Raw genomic sequence first — 23955 nt, 5'->3', positions numbered from 1 at the left:
TTCCGCCTTCTCCTTCTTCCTTCTCCTTCCTCCTTCTCCTTCCGCCTTCTCCTTCTTCCTTCTCCTTCCTCCTTCTCCTTCCTCCTTCTCCTTCCTCCTTCTCCTTCCTTCTTCTCCTTCCTCCTTCTCCTTCCTCCTTCTCCTTCCTTCTTCTCCTTCCTCCTTCTCCTTCCTCCTTCTCCTTCCTCCTTCTCCTTCCTCCTTCTCCTTCCTCCTTCTCCTTCCTTCTTCTCCTTCCTCCTTCTCCTTCCGCCTTCTCCTTCCTTCTTCTCCTTCCTCCTTCTCCTTCCTCCTTCTCCTTCCGCCTTCTCCTTCCTTCTTCTCCTTCCTCCTTCTCCTTCCTTCTTCTCCTTCCTCCTTCTCCTTCCTCCTTCTCCTTCCTTCTTCTCCTTCCTCCTTCTCCTTCCTTCTTCTCCTTCCTCCTTCTCCTTCCGCCTTCTCCTTCCTTCTTCTCCTTCCTCCTTCTCCTTCCTCCTTCTCCTTCCTCCTTCTCCTTCTTCCTTCTCCTTCCTCCTTCTCCTTCCTCCTTCCTCCTACTCCTTCTCCTTCCTCCTTCTCCTTCCTCATTCTGCTTCCTCATCCTTTCTCCTTTTCCTTCCTCCTCCTTCCGCCTTCTCCTTCCGCCTTCTCCTTCTTCCTTCTCCTTCCTCCTTCTCCTTCCTCCTTCCTCCTTCTCCTTCCTCATTCTGCTTCCTCCTCCTTCCTCCTTTTCCTTCCTCCTCCTTCTCCTTCCTCCTTCTTCCTCCTTCCGCCTTCTCCTTCCTTCTTCTCCTTCCTCCTTCTCCTTCCTCCTTCTCCTTCCTCCTTCTCCTTCCTCCTTCTCCTTCCTCTTACTCCTTCCTCCTTCTCCTACCTCCGTCTCCCTCCTCCTTCTCCTTCCTCCTTCTCCTTCCTCCTACTCCTTCCTCCTTCTGCTTCCTCCTCCTTCCTCCTTTTCCTTTCTCCTCCTTCCGCCTTCTCCCTCCGCCTTCTCCTTCCTCCTTCTCCTTCCTCCATTTCCTTCCTCCTCCTTCCGCCTTCTCCTTCCTCCTTTTCCTTAACCTTCGAGGTCGACGTCATGAGGTCGACTTTGAGGAACCTTTTGCAGTTAAGGAACAGGAGCTTCAGGAGCTTCAGCTGCTCCTTCTGCCCGTCAGGACAATACATTGTTAAGTGATGACATCTCGAGGTTCCTCTGCTATAGGAGGTATTAAAGGAACCAAAACAACTCCTTTCCTCACTCCGTCCATTTAGATGCTCCTTTTCACGGCCGACGATGACGATGAGGAGAAGGAGGTTCCTAAGTTTGCACATATTCACGCACATATTCACACACATATTCCAAAGAAACATAGAACAGGTCATTCTGTGGAAAGAAAAAAGATACTCTATTCAAATATATACATCTATTCATTAAGAAAGATATTTTGACAGAAAAGGAGAGAAATCTAAAGTCTCCGTTAGACCCTGGATATTGGATTGCTTTAAGGGAGTAGACTCTTTCTGGAGGAGCTTGTGAAGTCGGTCTCCACCTCTCGGTGATTCTTGAATGTGTTCTCTTCCACATATTTTCAGGCTTTTGCAGCTGCCATGGTTAGCCTCTTTGTCGCGCTCAGCCATGGGCTATTGGGGGTAATAGTTTGTTTGTGCTCTGCTAGTCTCATTTTAAGTTTGCTCTTAGTAAGGCCGATATAAAATCCCCCACATGGACATTCAAGTCTATTATGTAATTAATATATATAGTGTGTTATAGTCCCAAGAGATGTTTATGTCCATGGAAGTGTCGGAAAGTGTTTTTCTTAGCGATGGAACATCAACTCAACAGTTAAAGTGTTGTAAGCAAGTAAAGATGCAACTTTTGATGTGGAACAAAGTATTTGACCTTTCAGTGACCCAGTGGCTCTCTGTTTGATGAAGGTCAGAGAGACCGAAATGTCACTGTAATAAAAGCCACGTAAAAGAGTGAGACAGTGAGCGGGAGCCTTTTTTTCAAGTTAACTATGCTAACCTCCCAAAACATCCGCTGGGTCACAGAAAGGTCAAATACACATTACTTAGTGCTGTCCAAAATATTGTGTAATTAACGCAAATCAATTCTAATGTTGTCATTTTTTTGATCGTGCGATTAATTAGTCTCAATGTGCTCTGCAGCTGCTGTCACTGGAGAGCACGTCCTTACAGGGGAAGCAGCACTAGGTTGTTTTGCCTTTGCACCGCTGACACCTTTGAAATCACTTATGGACTTATCAGGAAACAAGGAGCAGAAACTTCCCAAGGCTTTACTTTCACCACATCATGGACGAGTCTTTCTGTCAAACTAAACGAAGTTTAGTGGAGCAGCTTTACCTGACGCTCTGAGCTGCTCTCCTCAGGTGAGTAAGAAGCTGTCGTCTTGTTTCCTCCTCTGTGGCTGTCACGCATGTGCTTGGGCTCTGCTGCTGTTGTGCCGGCACAGTAGCACAGCGGTTAGCACCCGTGCTTCACAGCTAGAAGGTCCTGGGTTTGATTCCCACCTGGACAGGGCCTTACTGTGTGGAGTTTGCATGTTCTTCCCGTGTTCCCGTAGGTTTCCTCCGGGTACTCCGGTTTCCCCTACCACTAAAAACATGTACAATAGGCCCGAACGAATGAGAGTGTGTTTGAGTGTGCGAGTGTGGGACAACGGATGGAAATTAGCCCAAGGCTAGTGGTGTGTTCATTAACATGCACTGTCCCAACCAAATAAACCACAATGAAACAATTTCATGCAAATGAGCTGTAGGCTAAATCTAAACATCTAAACCCGAGAAAACATAACAAAACATCACATGAGAAGAGCATTAAAATGATTATTCAATATATAAAAATGTGCGATTCACAGTCGGACATCCAACCAAAACCAATTTATGTAGCTCTTGTTCATAAAACTGTTGCTTTTGTAAGCACAGATTGATATTTTATCCTATGATGTACAAACATGTACAATAGGCCAGGATGAATGAGAGTGTACATGGGGGACGACAGAAATTAGCCCAGGGCGACAATCCGGTGTGGCTTGTCCATAAAAGAAGAAGAAGAAGAAGAAGAAGAAGATCTTTATTTATATAGCGCCTTTCACAGACATATAGTCACAAAGCGCTTTACATGAGACAATTGTACATTCACTCCATACTCGGTGGTGGAAAGCTACGTTTGTAGCTTCAGTTTCCCCTGGGGGAGACTGTCAGAGGCGCTTTCGCGACTACACACGTCTGCGCCAACGGACCCTCTGACCACCACCATGCATTCATTCACACACACATCATTCATCCTGGCCTATTGTGCATGTTTTTAGTGGTAGGGGAAACCGGAGTGCCCGGAGGAAACCTACGCAGACACGGGGAGAACATGCAAACTCCACACAGAAAGGCCCCGTCCCTGGTGGGAATCGAACCTGGACCTTCTAGCTGTGAAGCGAGAGCACTAACCGCTGCGCTACCGTGCCGCCACAAAAGGAACAGGCCAACATTTTTTCACACTGAGAAATATTCTTGCCTGAGCTTAGACGAGTTGATGTGTACCTGTCTGGTCTTTGTGCACGCCCTCAGTCACGCAAAAACACCAAAGATGTTGTTAGCATTTGGCCTCTCCCAATGTATTCCTATAGCTCCAAACAGGGGTGAAGTTTCACGGGCACAAAGATCAGACAGGTACGTATCAACATATCTCAGTATGGAAAAACAGTGGCCTGTCCCTTTAACATGCTCTGTCCCGACCAAATAAACCAATACACTAAACTAAAGTGATTTGACACGTGGCATGAAGCAGCCGCTCCCTCCAGAGGCCGTTACAAATGAACTCAAAAGCGGCGGTGAGAGGACCCTTGGCTCTGCTTTGGGAGGAGCCCACTCCCGAGGGAGGAAGTCAATGAAGTGGACAATGGCGGAAGGAACCTGGACATTGAGAAACAGCCCGAGAGTTCTGTCACTCCTTAAAATGCTCAGATTATTTGTTTTATTTACTGATTTTGAGAACTTCAGTGCTCAAAGTAAACTTGACTGGGGGTCTCACTTTTCCTCTGACACTCCACAGTCTCCCCGGGGACAAGGAATACCAGTCACACAGCAGGACTAAACAATCAATCAATGTGTGTTATAGCTTCCTTTTCTGATCCGCAGAGGACACGCTCAGGTGTGTCGTGTGCTCTGAAATTCAATCCGGTTTATTTTGTACAGCCAATATGACAGAGGCTGATGTGGTTCAAAAGCATCTCATACATTCGCTACCTCTGCCTACAATGTCCAACGTGCAAAGCAATCAAAGCAAAAACCATCAGTCTGCTCTGGTTTCATTAATAAACATAGACATGTCCTGTCTGACCTGCTGTAGGAATGAACGTCTTGGTTTCTTATTACGTTACCTGACACGAGGAAAACAGAATGGGCCAGAGTACGGGCCCTTGTGGCACACCCAGCAGCTCACATGGTGAAGATCGCTGATTTACATTCCCACTAATTTTTAGGGCCTGATTCAACACGACACAACAAATCCCATGTCATCACTGGAGAAGACATTTAGGGGAGACTTTTTTGGTCGTCACACTTATTTTGTAGAGTCCACTTACATTAAATGAGAACTTAAACCCATGGCTTGAAGAAGTAGTAGTTCCTTCATAATGTCTTATTGCATTAAATACAGTGCCTCTTGTAAGTATTCATACACCTGGAACTTTTGCACATTTTGTCATGTTTACAACCCTAAAAATAAAGATTTCATTTAGATTTTTTTACTGAACGTTCACACACAAGTAACAGACAACTGTGAAGTGAAAGCGAAATGATACATGATTCTGTTATTTTTCAAAAAATAGAAAAGTGAAAAGTGGGGCGTGCATAAGTATTCATACAGCATGAATGAATACTTTGTGGAACCCACTTTTGCTCTAATAACAGCACAAGTCTTGTAGAGACTGACATTTTAGCCCATTCCTCTTTACAAAACAACTCCAGCTCTGTCACATTAGAAGGAGAGCGTTTGTGAACAGCAGTTTTCCGATTATTCCACAGATTTTCTATAGGATTTAGGTCAGGACTTTGACTGGGCCATTCTAACACATTAATATGTTTTTATTGAACCATTCCATTGTAGATTTATCTTTGTGTTTAGGGTCATTGTCCTGCTGAAGGTGAATCTCCGCCACCAGCCTCAGTTCTCTTGCTGACTCCAGCAGGTTTTCCTCCAAAACTTCTCTGTATTTGGCTCCATCCATCTTCACAACTATTCTTACAATCTCCCCAGTCCCCGCTGAGGAAAAGGAGCCCCACAGCATGATGCTCCCCCCCCCACATTTGACACTGGGGATGGTGCACTCAGGACGATGAGCAGTGTCAGGTTTGCTCCATACATAACGTTTTGCATCTGGGCCAAAAAGTTCAATTATTGTGTCATCTGACCAAAGCTCCTTCTTCCACATGGAGCTGTGTCCTCCATATGACTTCTAGCAAACTTCAAACGGGATTTTTTTATGGCCTCCTTTCAATAATGACTTTCTTCTACCACTCGTCCATGAAGGCCAGATTTGTGTAGATACGACTTATAGTTGTCCCATGTACAGATTCCCCCAGCTCAGCGGCAGTACTTCACAGCTCCTCCAGAGTTATCTTGGGGCACTTGGTTGTATTTAACGCTGATTTAAACTTCTACAGAACTTTATCCCTGACCTCTCTGGTGCTCCTTGGCCTTCATGATGTTGTTTAGTGACCGATACACTCCGACCACAGCTCTGAGGGCCTAAAAGAACAGCTGAAATTATACTGAGAGTAGATTACACACAGGTGCCTCTATTTAATGGTTAGGCCAAGGTGTGAACATTCTGGAGTCATGAGGAATGTTATAAAGGCAATTTAATGCACTCAGAAAATGCTGTATGAATACTTATGCACGCCCCACTTTTCACTTTTCTATTTTTTGAAAAATAACAGAATCATGTATCATTTTGCCTTCACTTCACAGTTGTCTGTTACTTGTGTGTGAACGTTCAGTAAAAAAAAATCAAAACAAAATCTTTATGTTTAGGGTTGTAAACATGACAAAATGTGCAAAAGTTCAAGGTGTATGAATACTTACGAGAGGCACTGTAGTTATTAACCATCATAGACAGGAACATTTTGTGTGACAGTGTGCCCAATGTGCAGGATGTCACAATGAAATAAATGCCTTGGGTCTCTAATTATAAGTATTTGGGAATTTGTCAATAAAAATCCACTCTAAGGGGTTTAAAAATGGAGGGAATCACCCAATGCAGTAACATATGTGCTCAACAAATGCTAATAATTAAATACATCTGATCTATACCAGTGGTGCATGAACTTTTTTTTTCAATACCATACTGGTGTCATTTCCTGGTACCCAGCCCTAATAAAAACCTAGACACAAAAACCATTTAAACTCCATGTGACAACCAACCCCTGACCCACCTCACCTGAGACAACCAGCCCCAGCTGAACACCTGACTAAAAGCTATCACATCGTTTTAGTTTGAAAGCTTAATTATCGTTCAGTTCAATGCTATGATCTGTTGCTTTTTGCTGTAGATATTATATTTTTCAGAATCTAATCACCTCCAGGCTTTAAGACAAAAACATCAGACAGATGGAAAATTGGGCGAACCTTGAAAAAAGACACATCCTCTCCTTAATTCAATGTGACAACCCACCCGTGTGACGAACAACCCCGGTCTCCCCTACTCAGTCCACCTAAACTGCTCAGCGCTTCCAACTTCTTTGGACTTTTCACCCTTTTTTCTTCTGTTTTTGGGGCATTTCTAGCTTGTGTTTGGGTTAACCTACTTTAAATACTTGAATTATGACAATGCCGGAGCAAGATTGGCAACATATTTATCAGGCGTTTCCCGCTGCTCTGAGCCTGGGGCAATGCACCGTAAGTGACTCATGCTATTATTATTATTATATTATTCTGATTTGTTTCCCGTAATCACTATTTTAAATAGGAGTGTTTAATGTTAAAGGTATTACCAGCACCAGGGGGCTCCCTCCCCTGAATAGTGATGCTGCAGCATGGAGCCTTTCTGGTGTTCAGAATGCTACTGTGGAGCCTTTCAGGTGACTTGACAGAGTGAAGCCTTTGAGGGGTCAGACAGTGAGAAACCATTCATGTATGCAGACAGAGAGCAACCTTTCTGGTGCTCAGACAGTGAAGACCCTTTCAGGTGTTAGACAGAGACGAACTTTTCAGGTGTCCAGACATTGAGGACTCTTTCAGGTGTCCAGACAGAGGGGAACCTTTCAGCTGTTCCAACATTGAGGACCCTTTCAGGTGTCCAGACAGAGGGGAACCTTTCAGGTAACCAGACATTGAGGAACCTTTCAGGTGTCAGAAAGAGAAGTACCTTGCATGTGTCCAGACAGTGTGGACCTTTTCAGGTGTGTAGACCAATGGCCGCTGGCTGCCCTGCTTTTTGACCACAAACGTGGGGGCCGCCATTGCTCCGCCGTTGCTGCAGTACCTCCATATCGCCGCTAGGCCCCCATTGAAAAGCATTGGACTTTAGACACGTTAAAAACTACTTTAAAGCCTGGTTTCAATTGTTTCAACGCTAGACTAGGCTAGATCTTCCTCCTGAGATAACGCTGGGTTAATAACAATATATGAAACCAGGCTGGTTTTCGTAATATGATTTTTTGAAATCTCGTATTTAATGAGGCTCGGACTGTTAGCATTGGAGCAGCGCGAGCTACACGTCACGCAAGGGCCGAGTCTACGGTGAAAATCCCGCCCGTATGTCCTTTTTAGGAACATGCTTCGTCAGAGCTGGGGAGGGGGAGCCTGTAAATCCGCCATGAATTGCCCCACGGCCGTGGTCATTCTGGTAAACAGGGAGGAGTGAGCATAAGACGTCCATTATTTTCTACAGTCTATGGTGCAGACAGAGAGGAACCTTTCATGTGTATTGAGGACTCTTTCAGGTGTTTAGACAGTGAGGATGCTTTTAGGTGTTCAGACAAAGGGAAACCTTACATGTGTCCGTGCAGTGAGGAGCCTTTCATGTAAGCAGGCACAGTAATGCAGTGAAACCTTTTAGGTGTTCACAGGCAGTAATGATGTGGAGCCTTTCAGGTGTTGAATATGGAGTTTATTGAGAGGTCAGAGGTCACAGGTTAAAGACAGATACAATTATTTAAATGATTCAAATAAAACTTGGATACATTCTAGAACAATCTGAAGCTCTCCGCTGGACTCATCAGACTCAACAGAACCAGGACCCATTGGAACCAGGTTCACCAGGATTTAACAGGAGCGGGTCACAGAGCTCTGGACAGGGGACCGAGGCAGCTCTATGGTACGAATCAATCCTCTCCATTGAGGATTATGGAGGGAGGGGTGGGGGGGTTGGGTTGCTTTGGATATTATGAAACGTCTAAGGGCTCCGTCTGGACCGAGGTTCATCCCAGTGCAGTCCTGCTTCAGTCCCAGTTCAGTTTGGAGTATTTGTGCTGCTCTCTCTCTCGTGTGGATTATGAGATAACCTTGGTGTTGAAGTGAATGTTGGAGCTGTGTCCTCGTCTCTGCGTCTCATCCTAAACCTCTTCAGATGTACCTTAATAACCTTTATAACTTTATACATTGTATATCTCTGACAGCTTTAGCAGCTCATAGCTCATGTATCGGACACAAACCCACGCTTACGCTGTTTTAAACGGTTTTGCGTGACGTCCGGCTCCGCCGCTTTGACGACCGTCTACTCGAGGATTTGGATTGGACAGCGGGAGCCGGTTGGGCGGGGCTAGGCTTTGTGGGGGCAGGGCTTGCCTTCAGAGGGGCGGGGCTGGGCTTCACGGAGGAAGCGGAGCTGGGCTTGGCGCGGGCCGGGCCTCTCCTCGATCCGCGAATGGGGCGAGTGGGGGCAGGGCCTGGAGCCGCTGGGGCAAGGACTGCAGCCACGGGGGCGGGGACAGCAGCCACTGGGGCGGGGACTACAGCCAAGGGGGCAGGGACTGGTGGGTTGCGGGCTGGGGAAGGTGGGTTGCGGGCCGGGGCAGGTGGGTTACGGGCCGGGGCAGGTGGGTTGCGGGCCGGGGCAGGTGGGTTACGGGCCTGGGATGGTGAGTTACGGGGCGGGGCAGGTGGGTTACGGGCCGGGGCAGGTGAGTTACGGGGCGGGGCAGGTGGGTTACGGGCAGGTGGGTTCTGGGCGGGGGCAGGCGGGTTCTGGGCGGGGGCAGGTGGGTTCTGGACGGGACTCTTCATTCGAGACGAGCGAGCCACTGGTTTCTTTGGAGGAGATTCTCCAGAGTCTCTGCTCTCATCCTCTGTGGCAAACACAAGAACAACAGAATTAGGGACGCACCGCTCCGATACTGGTATCGGATATCGGAGCCGATACAAATATCCGACACTGAACCGATAGCAGTTTAATATGAATATGGGCATGCTGTACCTCATTTTAAAGGGAAGAACCTGGTGAATTCAATTGCTGACTTAGATTTAACATTGACCAACGTATTTCCGATCTAAAGCAGCAGTATGCTAATGCTAACATCAACGTTTCAAGGCTTGGACAGAAACTATGATTGGATCACCTAAAGTAGCCTAATAAATCGCTGGTCAAGTGTTTGTATTTTAGTTTATGAAATGCTGTTTGTGTGTAGAAAGTCCAGTTTCTCTTGTTTAGTGTTTTTCTCTCACAGTTTCTTAATAGAGCCAAAATGTATAACAAAAAATAAGACTTTATTGACAATGGTGAAACGTGGACACATTTGTTCACGCACAACAACTACTTTAGAGAAAGTCTCTTGGTATCGCTCAGTATCGGTTAGCGGCAGATACTCAAACCCTCAGAATCGGTATCGGAAGCAAAAAAGTTGGATCGGTGCATCTCTAAACACATCATATCCGAACGTTTTAAAGCGTGTTTCCGTGTCATATCTTCAGTGTTAGAAAAATATTTAAAAACACTATGATCAACATACAGTATGTAGAAGAATAAATCTAAAACTGCTTTTCAGACTTAGGCAGATGTTTGTTTTATTCACCAGACAGCTTAATAGCTACCTCACCTAACCTTTGGCATACAGTTCGGCATCGCCTGAATCTAAAAGCTTAATTCGGGGGGGTTAAAGGAACAGGCCACCGTTTTTCCATACTGAGTGAGATATGTTCTTACCTGAGCTTAGACGAGTTGATGTGTACCTGTCTGGTCTTTGTGCGTGCGCTCAGTCACGCTGAAAGACCAAAGATGTTGCTAGTATTTAGCCTCTCCTCCTCCCCTCTATAGGGTCTAACGGGGGGTTAGAAGCTGCCAAGCTCTTCTACATTTTCCCTATTTAAATGTACGTGAGTAGTTACATGATCCAAGTATAGGTACACAAAATTAAACATGTCGATTTTCTAAGCGGATAAAAAGGAGAACTATATTGTATGGTGTAATAATACCTTTTAGGAGCACTTCAACGCAGTAAAGTCAAGGTATTACTGCGCAGACGTCCAAGTGCTCCTACGGTGTTATTACGCCTTACAATATAGTTCCCCTAAGTAGGGAAAACGTGGAAGAGTTTGGTCGCTTCTACCTTCACCCCCGTTTGGCCCCATAGGAATATGCTGGGAGAGACTTAAAGGAATAGGCCACCGTTTTTATATACTAAGATATGTTCTTACCTAACCTTAGACGAGTTAATATATCCCCGTCTGGTCTTTGTCCGTGCGCTCTGTCACGCAAACGGAGCACATACGCAGCCTCTCCCACATGTCATATAGCTCCAAAAAGCTCACGATAGAAGCTACCAAGCTCTTCCACGTGTTCCCTATTTAAATAAAGTTACGTGAAGTGTTTTCATGCGAAGTATATTTACACAGAAATGTAACATGTCGATTTTATAAGCAGATAAAAAGGGGGACTATATTGTGAGGCGTAATGATACAGGAGCACAGCGTCTGCGCAGTAACTCCTAAAGACTCCCCCGCTCACTTCCGTCAATAGAAGCTGCGTGACTTGTAGAGCAGCAGAGAACAGTTGAAGAAGCGTGGATAACTTGTGAACGATGCCTTTCACGTGCATCGTGCCGGGCTGTGATAACAAGCAGAAAGTATATAGTGTAGTAATGTTTCACAGATTTCCACCTCACCCCGGACGACGACACAGGACTCAGGAGCTCCACCATGAGGTAGGAATGCGCAGCACTTTCCCAAAATATATTTTCTGCTTGTTGTAAAAGGCTCTGTACAAGTCACGCAGCTTCTATTGACGGAAGTGAGCGGGGAAGTCTTTAGGAGTTACTGCGCGGACGCTGTGCTCCTGTATCATTACGCCTCACAATATAGTCCCCCTTTTTATCTGCTTATAAAATCGACATGTTACATTTCTGTGTAAATATACTTCGCATGAAAACACTTCACGTAACTTTATTTAAATAGGGAACACGTGGAAGAGCTTGGTAGCTTCTATCATGAGCTTTTTTGGAGCTATGTGACATGTGGGAGAGGCTGCGTATGTGCTCCGTTTGCGTGACAGAGCGCACGGACAAAGACCAGACGGGGATATATTAACTCGACTAAGGTTAGGTAAGAACATATCTCAGTATGTAAAAACGGTGGCCTATTCCTTTAAAGGAACAGGCCACAGTTGATACGGAAGCGACCACGCTCTTCCACAGGCACAAAGACCAGACAGGTACGTATCAACTCGTCTAAACTCAGGTAAGAACATATCTCAGTGTGGAAAAACAGTGGTCTGTTCCTTTAATAGAGGGGAGGGACTGAGCCAAGCTGAACTCCTCCCAGTGGTCTATATTTAGTCTGCGGGCTGTTTAAACTTTAGTGCCGCTGACGAAGCCTTTTGGATGAGAGACGAAACATTCTACACTGCAGCAGTGCAGAAGATGACTTCAGAACCTTCATTGAGGATGACAAACTAAAACTAGAAATCTGCATTTTGACAATTACCACAGTTTACCACTCTGAAGAATGAAAATACTAATCCAGAATGAAAGACTTCAGTGTTAGTTATGAGTCGAGGGTTCGGCCCAGAGCCTGGGTTAGTTTTCCTCACCATCGTCTTCCTCTTTGCTGCTGGATGAGGCTGAAGCCGGCTTCTGATTGGCTGGAGCGGGGGGCGGGGCTAGAGGCAACAACAACAAAAATTACGACGATTCATCATTTTAACGCAACGTTTCTCCGTCAGTAATGAATAAATGTCTTTGTTTCTGACCGTCAGGAGCCTCTGAGCTGCTCACACCTGCAGCACAAACACAAGCATTATTATTACAATTTCATATGGGGCTGGACACCGCTACATTCTCATCCATGCCAGTACTTTAACCATGCTTAGTTTTCCATGCCTATATTGAAATATGTCGTCTAGAACAATAATGTGTGGAAGATCTGCAAATTAACAACATCGGGTTCATTTCCAATGTCAGGAAATCATTTGGGGGGAAATGAGGGGGAAAGTTGGGAGAACTTGTGGCAAAATAAAGGAAATATTTTGTAAAATGGGGCAAAAATAGGGGAAAAGGGGCAAAAATTAAAAAAAATATATATATATTGTAATGAAAAATTAGGGGAAAAAACGGGGAAAAGAGAAAAATGGGAGAAGAAGAAGGTTGAGATTGGAAATTGGGAAAATTGGGCAAAAATTGGAGAAAACAAATGGTGGATTAAATGGGGGAAAATGCGGGAAATAGAGAAAATGTTAGCAAATTAAACATGAGCAAAAATGAGGGGAAAAATTTGGGAAACGAGAAAAATCGGGGGGAAAAATGAGAAAAAGAAAAATTAAAAACAATCTTTTTTTTTTTTCTTTTTTTAATGGGGGTAAAAAGTCATGTTGTTGAATTGTTAAAACCTTGATTGATATATAGAGCTTTTTTTGAAACCATACTGGTGCCGTTTAACAGTACTCAGCCCTAAATCCATATATTTTGAAAGGTTTACCTGAAGGCGCTGCTACATTGGGCTGAGGTCCACCTGAAATGATCAGAACACAATTATCAGTCTTTCAGTTAAATCAACTTGAATGATTAAATGCAGTTTCGGATCTGTGGTCCCCATTTCATGAGGTAAATGGAGACACTCATGGGACTCTCCACCAGATGGCGCTGCAGGCTCATGAGTCCTCCTCACTGACACATACTATGAGCTGGGGATTCACATGGTGGGGCTTTCCCATGACCTCCCACTGCACTCTCATCTACTGCCCCTTTGTGCACAACCTTTGAGTCTCACGTAACATCAACTGGACCTCAGCTAAACTCCAGAAGAGAGTGTGATACTTACAGGTAACTGACTGGACTTCTGAACACAAAGCTTTTATGGCAAAATGCAAAGATGTTTCATAAAACTCTATCAGACATGAGCCTCATTTTGAGTCGTGTTGTTGTTAAGCCGTATTAGCTTTGTTTTCTCCATTCATTCTCAGGGTTCAGTGTTTGCATTCACTGTGTCACTGTCCCATGTTCAATAAATATTGGTCATGCCAGGTTAAAAAGTACAGAAATACTGTTTTAAAGTGTTATATTTTCAAACAAAATCCAAGAACAAATGGAGCTCAAATCTGTGCCTCTAATAAAACTGAAAAAAACGGAGAAAAAAAAATTGATTTTCTTTCCAGATGTAACATATGGTCAGTCATACGTAAGAGTCTTGAAATAACTCAAATAGATCAAAACAATATCAAGGAAATACAGTAAGTGGCGTTTCCCATTTGATCACATTGCATTGGGTTAGAGCAGGGGTGTCAAACATACGACCCCTGCCTGTTGCCTGATTAAATTAAATTCCAGAGTATGTAAAAAAAAAAAAGCAAGTCTCTAGCCCATTCCTGTGCAGAGCTATGAATTTTTAAAGAATAACCAGAATGCTCATTCTGGCCACTAGGGGGCCTTACATTAAAAACAAAAAAGGAAAGAGTTCCACACGTGTCCAGCAGAGGGCACTGACATAATAAGAGCTCAGGATATGAACAACACATTATATAGCCATGTGGTAAATGGACAGTCTGCCCCAGGACAGCTGTGGCTTCAATAGCAACTTACCACTGAGTGTGGAGTGAATGAATAGTGACTATGTAGTACTTTGAGGAACTTGTGACTCAGGCTTGTAAAGTGCAATACAAGTGTAGGACGTTGTTTTTAATGACGCTACACTCAGGTTGGGGCTTTGACCAAATCACAGCTCATTATTATTCATTTATTGGAAACATTTTCTCTATTATTTGCGGCCCATGACCCGCCGTGGGAGCTGAAATTCGGCTTGCGACCCAAAATGAGTTTGGCGCCCCTGGGTTAGAAGGACAAGTCACAAGATGGCCGCCAAAATTGCCATTCGTTCAAACGTGTTACTATGGCCATGACCTTTCTAGAGTTTCTTTGGGCAAAATTGTTTTTCAAATTGCTTCCCTTTATAATAATACACAATTGTTACTTCCTGAGTAAACCCCAGGGGTCCCTGTACCTCTGGTTGGGAAACAATGATGTAAAGTACGCACTAGTTTGACCTGACATCATATACAGAATTGGAAATGGACACCTGAATGGACCCAAAGCGAAGGTTCCTGAGTCATCGTCTGGGGCGGGACTAGGACAAGCTCACCCCTCCCAGTGGGCTATATTTAGTCCACCTGTGGTCAGAGATCTTTGGCGTCGCTGACGAAGCTTCCTGGATGAGAGGCGACTGCGCTGTACAGACGATGACTCAAGAACCTTCGTCTCGGATGGACCACTCCCGTGTTCAACATATTCACCTGAGTGATCCGGAGACACCGCATTCATGCTCTCTGCAAAAACCAACACATAAGAGCGTCACTGTGACATCACCGTCTCCGAGCCACGCCCACGTGACCTGTCATACCTGTCGGCGCCTCGTCAGACGTCGAGTCTCGGCCTGAAACGAGCCAATGTAAGACAGGTTTAAAAACAAAAGGCCACACTTTAGGACATTCTGGGCTCATTTTGTATTATTCTGTCTCTTTGTTACAGTGAAAGTCGAGGTTCCCATTGTTCTGTCCCTCGTTTTCTCTAGGCCTGTGGGACACATTTGTTCACTTGTAAATGTGTATAAATTGTAAATAGCCCCTTTTGTTTGAATATTTAGTTAAATCTACCCTTTACATTATTTTTATTAAAGGCACACTGCATAACATTTTTATTAAACTGTTATCAGTAATATGATACAAAACATGCTCCATGTCCAGTTCGACACAGACAATGCTATATTTGTGATTAAAGAATGGACTTGGATGAGCAGGGCCGGATTTAAGTAAAATGGGCCCCGGGGCTAACGTTTTTTCAGGGCCCCCATATACTCATCAATCAATATTTATTTATATAGCGCCTTAACAAGATCTGTACATACAGTATACTGTATGTCTGTCTGTTGGCTTTCTCTCTACAATGAAAGGATGAATGAATGATTTGTTTTTAATTGAACATGCAGAAGTAACTTCTTAAACACAGCACTAGTTTAAAAAATGACACATTTGTGAGATTTTTTTTAAATATATTTAACATGATGACCCCGATTTGAGCTCCGTGGCCCTCGCGGAAGAACCTTTGCCACTGCCAGACTGGTGAGGGGGCATGGGCCCTTCAACCTGCTGGGCCCCTGGGCTTAGCCCTTGTAAGCCCCTGCATAAATCCGGCCTTGTTAATGTTGTGAGATTTAAATAGTTAATTCAAAACTCACATTTGCCTGCCTTCAGTCAACATCTCCATAGCAACGAGCTGGAGATGTCCCACTCCCAGCAAAGTTACAAGTCAGGTCTTATGAGAGGTGTGCTGATCACAGCAAACACAAAATAAATCTGAGTGAAATGTTACATAGTGCGGCTTTAAATTACAACTTTATTTATCCATTTTCCACCTGGATTTTGTTACTTCCCCTTCACCCTAGCTGAATCACAGCCACAGCAGAGACGCCACGGAGGCTTCCTTGGAATATCGCGGATAAACCATGACCAAGTCACTAAAGTCATGTCACAGAGCATTCATGCACTGAACGAAAGTCCAGGTTTTAGTCCTGGTTCATCAGTTCTTTTAATGGATGTAAACGTCTGAACAGGTGGATGTCGTTACCTGTGGACAGTGACGGAGCCGCAGCATCTGAAACACACTTGATGGTTTTACTGTTGGGGTAGAATCATAAATCAGGTCATATAGGCTGAGGGTCAGGGGTCTCACCGATGGAGTCGACTTCCGCTCGGACCAGGACCAAGAGCAGAGACGAGAACAGCACCACCACAGTCCTAGAGCAGACATTACAACTCACCGTCAGTGGAATACACACGCCATATTCCATGGAAAAAGCTTTTGCCTCCAAAGTGGAGAGAAAAAAAATACGTTTCAATCGTTGAAGCGGAATCGACTTTCCATCTTTTCAGTCGGGTCAACTTTTCACCTTCAAAACACCTGACGATCGCACCCAAGTTCAGTGCCACTACGGGAACAAACTTTCTTCCTTGTGGTGAGTGACAGGGTATTGACAGCGATATTCAACAGCGCCACCTACTGTTCTGGAGTGTGCATCGCATACGGTAACACGCTGCCAATTCCAGACATTTTATTACGCAGCGTGTACAAAGTAAAATAATAATCTTCCAAAGGGATTACAATGAAAGCAATGAGTTCCAAAGTAAAATGCCACTCGAGTAAAGTACAGATACTCTAAAAACTCTTGACCACCTGATTTTCAAATGAAATATCTGCAGGTATGAACCGAGTTATATCTCCAAATCAAACCCAGGATTAGACAGGTTTGTTTTTCTCCCCCACTAAACCGCATCAGTTTTCAAAGTCAAATTGCTTTAGCTGATCTTACCTGTCCAGCATGGTGAGGTCAGAGGCCAGGGGCGGTCAGGCGTGGCGCGGGCACGGGCACGGGCGGGCACGGGTGGGCGCGGGTGGGCTCGGGTGGGCACGGGCGAGGAGAGACCGAAAACCAACGGAACAGGATTCAAACTAATGAGCGCTGAACTGGAGTTGAGTGAGCCCCAGCGAGCGCGTGCAGAGGGCTTTATACCTCGCCCAAATGTCACCTGTGAGCGCGCACGTGTGTGTGAGCGTGCACGTGTGCCTGCGGGCGTGCACGTGGGGGTGGGAGGGCTCGGGTTTCTAATGGATTCTAATGTACAGTGAATAGAACAAATGAGGAGGCGGTAAAGAAAGAGGCATCTGAGCTTTGCGGGGACGAGACAGGACATCCACCCACCACCACCACCACCCCCACCTCCTCCCAGGAGAGAAGCGCAAATACCACAGGGCCACCCCATCCGCCGGCCGAACCTTGTGAACCCGCGGGATCAGCGCTCTGCCGCACGGGGATAACCGCTCTGCCACACGGGGATAACCACTCTGCCACAGTAACACACTTGGACTTGTGTCTCAGGTTGATTTCGCCAAACTGCCCCTGGTCCAGGCCAGACATGCCTGCAGTAAACAGAGCGGAACGGAACTGGTCCCAGTCTGGATGTGGTTTAGCTCCTGTAAAGACCTTTAGCAATTCGAGTTCTCATCTGAGTTTTCCAGTTTTCCATGTGCAGGCCTGGGTAATAACTATGGAGTGTGAGTGGAGTCATTGATGTAATACATGTCATTTACATCAGGTGCATTATCCAACTTCTTATATGAAAAAAAAAAGTTGATATTTGTGTGTATTTGACCTTGTGGTGACCCAGCGGCTGTATGAGGGGTCAGCATGGTGCCTTTACTTTCCATCACAGTGTCCATAGGATGTTCAAGGGTCTATTGCTTGGAAGGTTTTCTCTGCTGATGGACCCTCTCACCAGTAAACCTAGAAAACAATTGATCCTGGAGCTTCCTTGAGATCACTGTAATCGAAGGTAAAGGCGCCACCCACAGCCACTGGGTCACTACAAGGTCAAATGTCTTATAATAAAAAGTTGCATAATGCACCTAGTCTAGCCCGACTAGTCTAAAGATTGCACTCCAGATCGCCACATTTCCCGGTCAGCAGTGGCTTCATGACTATGCATGCCCACCTTATCCAGAAGACCTTTGCCAACTAGCTCATGTTTGTTGTGACCATAGACCGTCAAATAGCGCTGAACTAATTATAGCCTCATTGGGGACGGTGGCGCAGCGGTTAGTGCTCGTGCCTCACAGCTCGAAGGTCCCGTGTTCGATTCCCACCTGCATGGGGCCTTTCTGTGTGGTGTTTGCATGTTCTCTCCGTGTCTGCGTAGGTTAGTGGTAGGTTATAAAAAACATGTGCAATAGGTTAATCCTCCAGCCAAGTGTTTCTGACCACCAGCCTGGCTCCACATCATGGAGATGGGTCCCCGAGCGCCGGCCCATGCTGGCAGCTCACTGCTCCTACAGGTCACTCAGCGACAGTGAGGATGGGTCAAATGCAGAGAACTAATTTCTCTACAGAGATTAATACAGTATAACTTAACTTAATTCTTCCTCATTCATTGCTCTAAACCTCCGCCGTTTGTCTTACTGTGACATGGCGCCTGTCGTATCTCTCTGACGTCACTCACTTCGTGGTCCAGCCGGTGTGTCAGTGCGTTCCCCGCTCCTCCGAAGGACAGGTAGCGTGTACTTTAGATTGTATTTAATGTTACTACTTACTGGCCCTAACTGGAGGTTTTGTAACGTAGCTCTGCGTTGTGGTAACGGTTCCACAGTGTAGCCCCCAGATGCCCCTCGTACAGGGATGGTCTGCTTTTTGCTGTCATGGCCCCACACCCACGTGTTGTGCCCTGGGTCCGATGGCATGTTGGGGACGGAGTTTCAGTATAATAATACCAGTAGGCCTAGATGTTAACAGTCTTATTATTTCACATTTGATCTGGCCCAAATCTTCTGTCCGTATCATGGCCCAAGACACATTCTCAGCGCTGATCCAGCCACTACAGTTAGTTCTCCTGTCATCCTCATTGGACTAACGGTGCAAAGCTTTACTAGACAACAGCCTCTCTGAAGCAGCTAGCACAATGTTGTGTTTCTGTTCCTTTTGGCAAAGTCAGATCGCGCCTCCCAATCGAACGTTACGTTTGGAAATCCTGTTCTAGTCAGACTAGGAGGGAGATCCGGCTTTCCCCTCCTTCATGTAACGGCAGTGAATAAATCCAAGTTCGAGATCTGTTACATCTTAGAACTAAGAGTAGTTGCTTCGAATAGTTTTAAGGTTGACTATATTCATAAGTTACATTGCTGCCACCCTCTGGGTATAAATATAATTTCCTTCTCGACTTATTTAAATGAAAGATATATGATTTTTTTTTACACAAGAATGAAAGAAAGTAGAATAAAGATGCTTCATTTTAAAGGTATGAATAAGTATTTCCCTTAAACTACAGTGTTTAAGACAAGGATAGACAACGTTAGGCCCAGGGGTCAAATCTGACCCTCAAGCATATATCTTGTGGCCCCTCGGATGATTTTGAGCAATTTGCCTTAACACCACTCAGATACTCTAAAAATACAGAACATGTGGTTTCACAGAATGACCCACAGACCCCTGTACCGAACAACACTTCTATTTGTACATAAGACGGTTTGAGTTTGTGTGACCATAAGCTTGGCCCACATTCTTTTGACCAGGATCAGAATGCGTCTGGGACTGAGCTAGCTGAACCTGCCCCTGCTTAGCGTTGTTTGTACCTGGACTGGAGCTGGACTGGAGCAGGTCTCAGACAGAGTGGTTTCAGGTGAACTGAAGGAATTATTGGAACGACAGAAACGCAGACTCATTAAAACAACAGTCACTGATCTAAGGCTCAGGCCGCAGCCCCCGACCCCCCTGCTACCCCCACCTCCACCTCAACCCACTGACCCTCAGGTACTCAGTGCAGAGAGTACTGTTTACTCGAGGGGCTACTCCTTTGTGTTGCGTGTACTCTTTACTGTAGGGAGTATCCCTCACTGTAGGGGGAACTCCTTAGTGTCTAAAATACTCCTTAGTGTAGGGAGTCCTCGTCAATGGGGGGTACTCCTCAATGTAGAGGGTACTTCTCAGCACATAGGAAGTACTCCTTAGTGTAGGCAGTACGCCTTAATGTCAAGAGTATTCCTTATCGTCGGGAGTACTCCTTAGTGTCGGGAGTACACCTTTGTGTAGGGAGTACTCCTTAGTGTCGGGAGTACTCCTTAGTGTCGGGAGTACACCTTTGTGTAGGGAGTACTCCTTAGTGTCAGGAGTACTCCTTAGTGTCGGGAGTACTCCTTAGTGTCGGGAGTACTCCTTTGTGTAGGGAGCACTCCTTAGTGTCAGGAGTACTCCTTAGTGTCGGGAGTACTCCTTAGTGTCGGGAGTACACCTTTGTGTAGGGAGTACTCCTTAGTGTAGAGAGTACTCCTTAGTGTAGAGAGTACTCCTTAGTGTAGAGAGTACTCCTTAGTGTAGAGAGTACTCCTTAGTGTAGAGAGTACTCCTTAGTGTAGAGAGTACTCCTTAGTGTAGAGAGTACTCCTTCGCGGCAGGGCTACTCCTTAGTGTTGGGAGCACTTCTTGGTATAGGGAGTACACCTTAGTCTAGGGAGTACTCCTTAGCATCGGGGCTACTCATTAGCGTCAGGAGTACTCATTAAGTTATCATTTATTAATCTATGTAGAGAAATGAGTTCTCTGCATTTGACCCCTCCTCAGTGTCGCTGGGCGGCCTGTAGGAGCAGTGAGCTGCCAGCAGGGGCTGGTGCTCGGGGACCCGTTTCCATGATGTGGAGCCAGGCTGGTGGTCAGAAACACCTGAATGGAGGATCAACCTATTGCACATGTTTTTACCACTAACCTCCACAGACACGGGGAGAACATGCAAAGTCTACACAGAAAAGCCCTGTCCAGGTGGGACTCGAACCCAGGACCTTCGACCTGTGAAGCACAAGCACTAACTGCTGCATCGGGAGTACTCCTTAGCGTTTGGAGTACTCCCTAGCGTCAGGGATGCTCCTTAGCGTTGGGGATACTCCACAGTCTAGGTAGTACTCCTCAGTGTAGAGAGTACCCCTTAGTGTTGGGGATACTCCTTAGTGTTGGGGATACTCCATAGCGTAGGTAGTACTCTTCAGTGTAGAGAGTACTCCTTAGTATCAGGGATACTCCTTAGTGTTGGGGATAGGTAGTACTCTTCAGTGTAGAGAGTACACCTTAGTATCAGGGATACTCCTTAGTTTTGGGGATACTCCATAGCGTAGGTAGTACTCTTCAGTGTAGAGAGTACTCCTTAGTATCAGGGATACTCCTTAGTGTTGGGGATAGGTAGTACTCTTCAGTGTAGAGAGTACACCTTAGCGTAGAGAGTACTCCTTAGCGTCGGGGGTACTCCGAGTGCAGGGGATTGCAGGGGGATGTTGTTGTGCCGGGGGATAAAGAGCCCTCTGTCCCGGGACTTTGCTGCAGAAACAGGAGAAAGAGGAGCTGCTGTTTTTAGAGCGTCTTTGAAACACAGTAAGGTCACATTTACATGTTTTCAAAGACACAGCGTCTAAATACCTCCTCTGTCTCTGTCCTGAACTGTCCCGGCCCCCCCTGAGTCCCCCTACACCCCCGCACCACTGTCCCATTACTATCCATCTATGGGCCTTAAGTCGCCCACACTCACATCACTGTCCTGTCTGTCCATAGACCTATAATGGACCTATAGAGCCCATCACTAACAACAAAACCCCACATACCTCTGACTGTCCTGAGACCCCCTGAGTCCCCTCTTTCACTACTGTCTTATTACTGTCCATCCATAGCCCTTTCCCCACCGGGCCTCATCCCCCACAAGTTCACTGTCCATTACTGTCACTAGAGCCAAATTCCCCTCCCATTTTCCACCGGGGCCCATCGCCGGGGCCCGGTCTGGGCCACGGTTAACCTTTATTTACAGGAAAGTCCCTGAGACTGAGATTCGGTTCAGGGGAGTCCTGGACAACAGTGGAGGGGGTGTGCAGGACCCCAAATTCCAGGAATCAAACCTGAGACCTGAGTCAGTGTTAACCACTCTGCCACCGCGAGGCCCAGGTCTAGACCTGAGTCCTATCTTTAGCAAGACTTAATCTCTCTAATCCTCTTGGACTCCAGTGCATCATTAAAAACCTAATAATCCGGACCGAAGTTTGGTCTAGACCCGGACTCCCTTCAAAATCATATAAATGTCGTTACTTGAAGCGAGGGGTTAGGCAAAATAAGTTTAACTTCAGCCTAAACCCCCGGGTCACAAGGATGTTCATGTTGGCTTATTGTGTCTTGTATTTTACTATTACTACTACGTACTACTACTACTACTGCTAATCATTTTTTTTCCTCCTTGTTTGTGAACTGAATTTCATGAGCTTTCATGATAGTTTAGTGTGAAATGTGCTTATATAATTATATATTATTTAAACTCATTGCTAAGAACTGGATGATAGAAATGCGTTAGAAAAGTTAAAAATTGTCAATCGAATTTACTCGCTCCCCTTTCCACTTTAATGTCCTTTCGTAAATAACTGAGTCATGACGACAGCAGGACCTAGACCAAACCAGGTCGAAACCTGCTCTAAACCTGGACAAAACACGGTCTAAAGCAGGACCAGAGTTCAGCCGTCTCTGCCGGCACAGTCCAGTGGATCCAGGAGTGAAGAGAGTCCTGGACTTCCCCAGACCTGACAGAGACCCACTGTTCAATCATCACACAGCGTCATGTTACAGCTCGGTCTAGACCTGGTCTACGTTGTGTTGGAGTTTTGATTGTTTGTTTGCAAGGATCCCCTTTACTCGTTGCCTTGACGATTATAATTAACTCAAAAAATCAAAGTGTGTCATGGCGAGTTGTTGTTTATCATGTCTTTGTGAAATGTCTTATACAGTGGGAAGAAAAAACTAAGTGCACCATTTGGAATTTCTCACATTTCTGCCTAAATTGGTCACTAAATGTGGTCTGACCTTCATCAAAATCATAAGAATGATTAAACAGTGTCTGCTTAAACTAATACCACCCAAACATTTACATTTGATCATATTTTTATTGGCTGTAACATGTAAACATTCACAGGACAACGTGGAATAAGTAAGTGCACCGCCTGAATCTCGCTGAACTGCAGCAGTTTTGTAAAGAGGAATGATCCAAGATTCATCCTGATCGTTGTGAGCGTCTAATCTGCAACTACAGAAGAGCAGTTATTGCTGCTAAAGAAGGATCAGCAGATATTTAATACAAGGGTTCACTTACTTATTCACACGCTGTCGTGAATGTCTCAGGTTTTTCTGCAAAATATCTTGATAAACTCGTGAATTCATTTTTCCATTGATGATATCACGTTGTCCAGGCCTTGAGGCAACAAAACCCCACACCATGACTCTCCTGCTCCAGACTTCACAGTGAGGAGAGGGTTTTGATGTTGATGTGCTGTTCCATTTTTCCTCCACACATGACCAAGGCCGGATTTATGCAGGGGTTTACAAGGGCTAAGCCCAGGGGCCCAGCAGGTTGAAGGACCCATGGGCATAAGGAGAAAAATGCGGTGCGGGCTGTCGAATTAGTTCCCTCTCTCTTTGCAGACTCCCTCACATGTAAGGCTTTATCAGATGACTTTTTACCCGAGACTAAACCAGGTCTAAACCAGGACTAATCTGGGTCTAAACCAGTTCTAAACAAGGTCTGAGCCATTTTCATTGCGTTGACACAGGGGGAAAAATCTGTACCTATCAGTCTGTTAAAATGCATGAGAATGCACCAAATTGCACCATTGAAATAAAAAAGATCTCTGTGGGGGGACCTCCGGACCCCTCTTTTAAATGTGTCCCTCCACCAGTCTGGCAGTAGCAAAGGGCCACAGAGCTCAAATCGAGGTCATTATGTTTAACTCTTTTGTTTTTCACAAATTTGTCACTTTTTAAACTAGTACTATTTCAAGAAGTTACTTCTGCGTGTTTAATTAAAAAAAAAATCATTCATTTATCCTTTCATTATAGAGAGAGAGAGAAGTCCAACAGACAGACATACAGTTTAAGTATAGATGTTGTTAAGGTGCTATATAAATAAATAAATAATAATTAATTGAGAATATGGGGGGCCCT

At 45.3% G+C, this 23955-nt stretch overlaps 1 protein-coding gene across 1 annotated transcript; it reads right to left on the bottom strand.

The window, feature by feature from the left end:
* Nucleotides 1-8463: 8463 nt before the first annotated feature.
* LOC306974155 (uncharacterized protein) lies at nt 8464-16806 on the bottom strand. Its single transcript, XM_079571326.1, has 9 exons — nt 16765-16806; nt 16128-16192; nt 16023-16049; nt 14800-14832; nt 14693-14725; nt 12886-12918; nt 12161-12187; nt 12002-12070; nt 8464-9266 (listed from the first exon to the last, which is right to left on the bottom strand). Exons 1-9 carry the CDS (start codon nt 16773-16775, stop codon nt 8650-8652), a joined length of 915 nt encoding a protein of 304 aa, XP_079427452.1. The 5' UTR covers nt 16776-16806; the 3' UTR covers nt 8464-8649.
* Between the last annotated feature and the right edge of the window lie 7149 nt (nt 16807-23955).

Source organism: Gobius niger (assembly GCF_951799975.1).
Source record: "Gobius niger genome assembly, chromosome: 14".
NCBI lineage: Eukaryota > Metazoa > Chordata > Actinopteri > Gobiiformes > Gobiidae > Gobius > Gobius niger.
Note: the sequence above shows the minus strand (reverse complement) of the source record. Positions and strands in the feature narration are given on the sequence as shown.

Excerpts from the sequence above, each read along its gene's own strand:
- LOC306974155 (XM_079571326.1), bottom strand. Across the intron at positions 14,726-14,799 it reads GTCTGACGAGGCGCCGACAG|AGAGCATGAATGCGGTGTCT; the intron begins GTATGACAGGTC and ends TGGTTTTTGCAG. Across the intron at positions 12,188-12,885 it reads CAATGTAGCAGCGCCTTCAG|GTGTGAGCAGCTCAGAGGCT; the intron begins GTAAACCTTTCA and ends TTTGTGCTGCAG.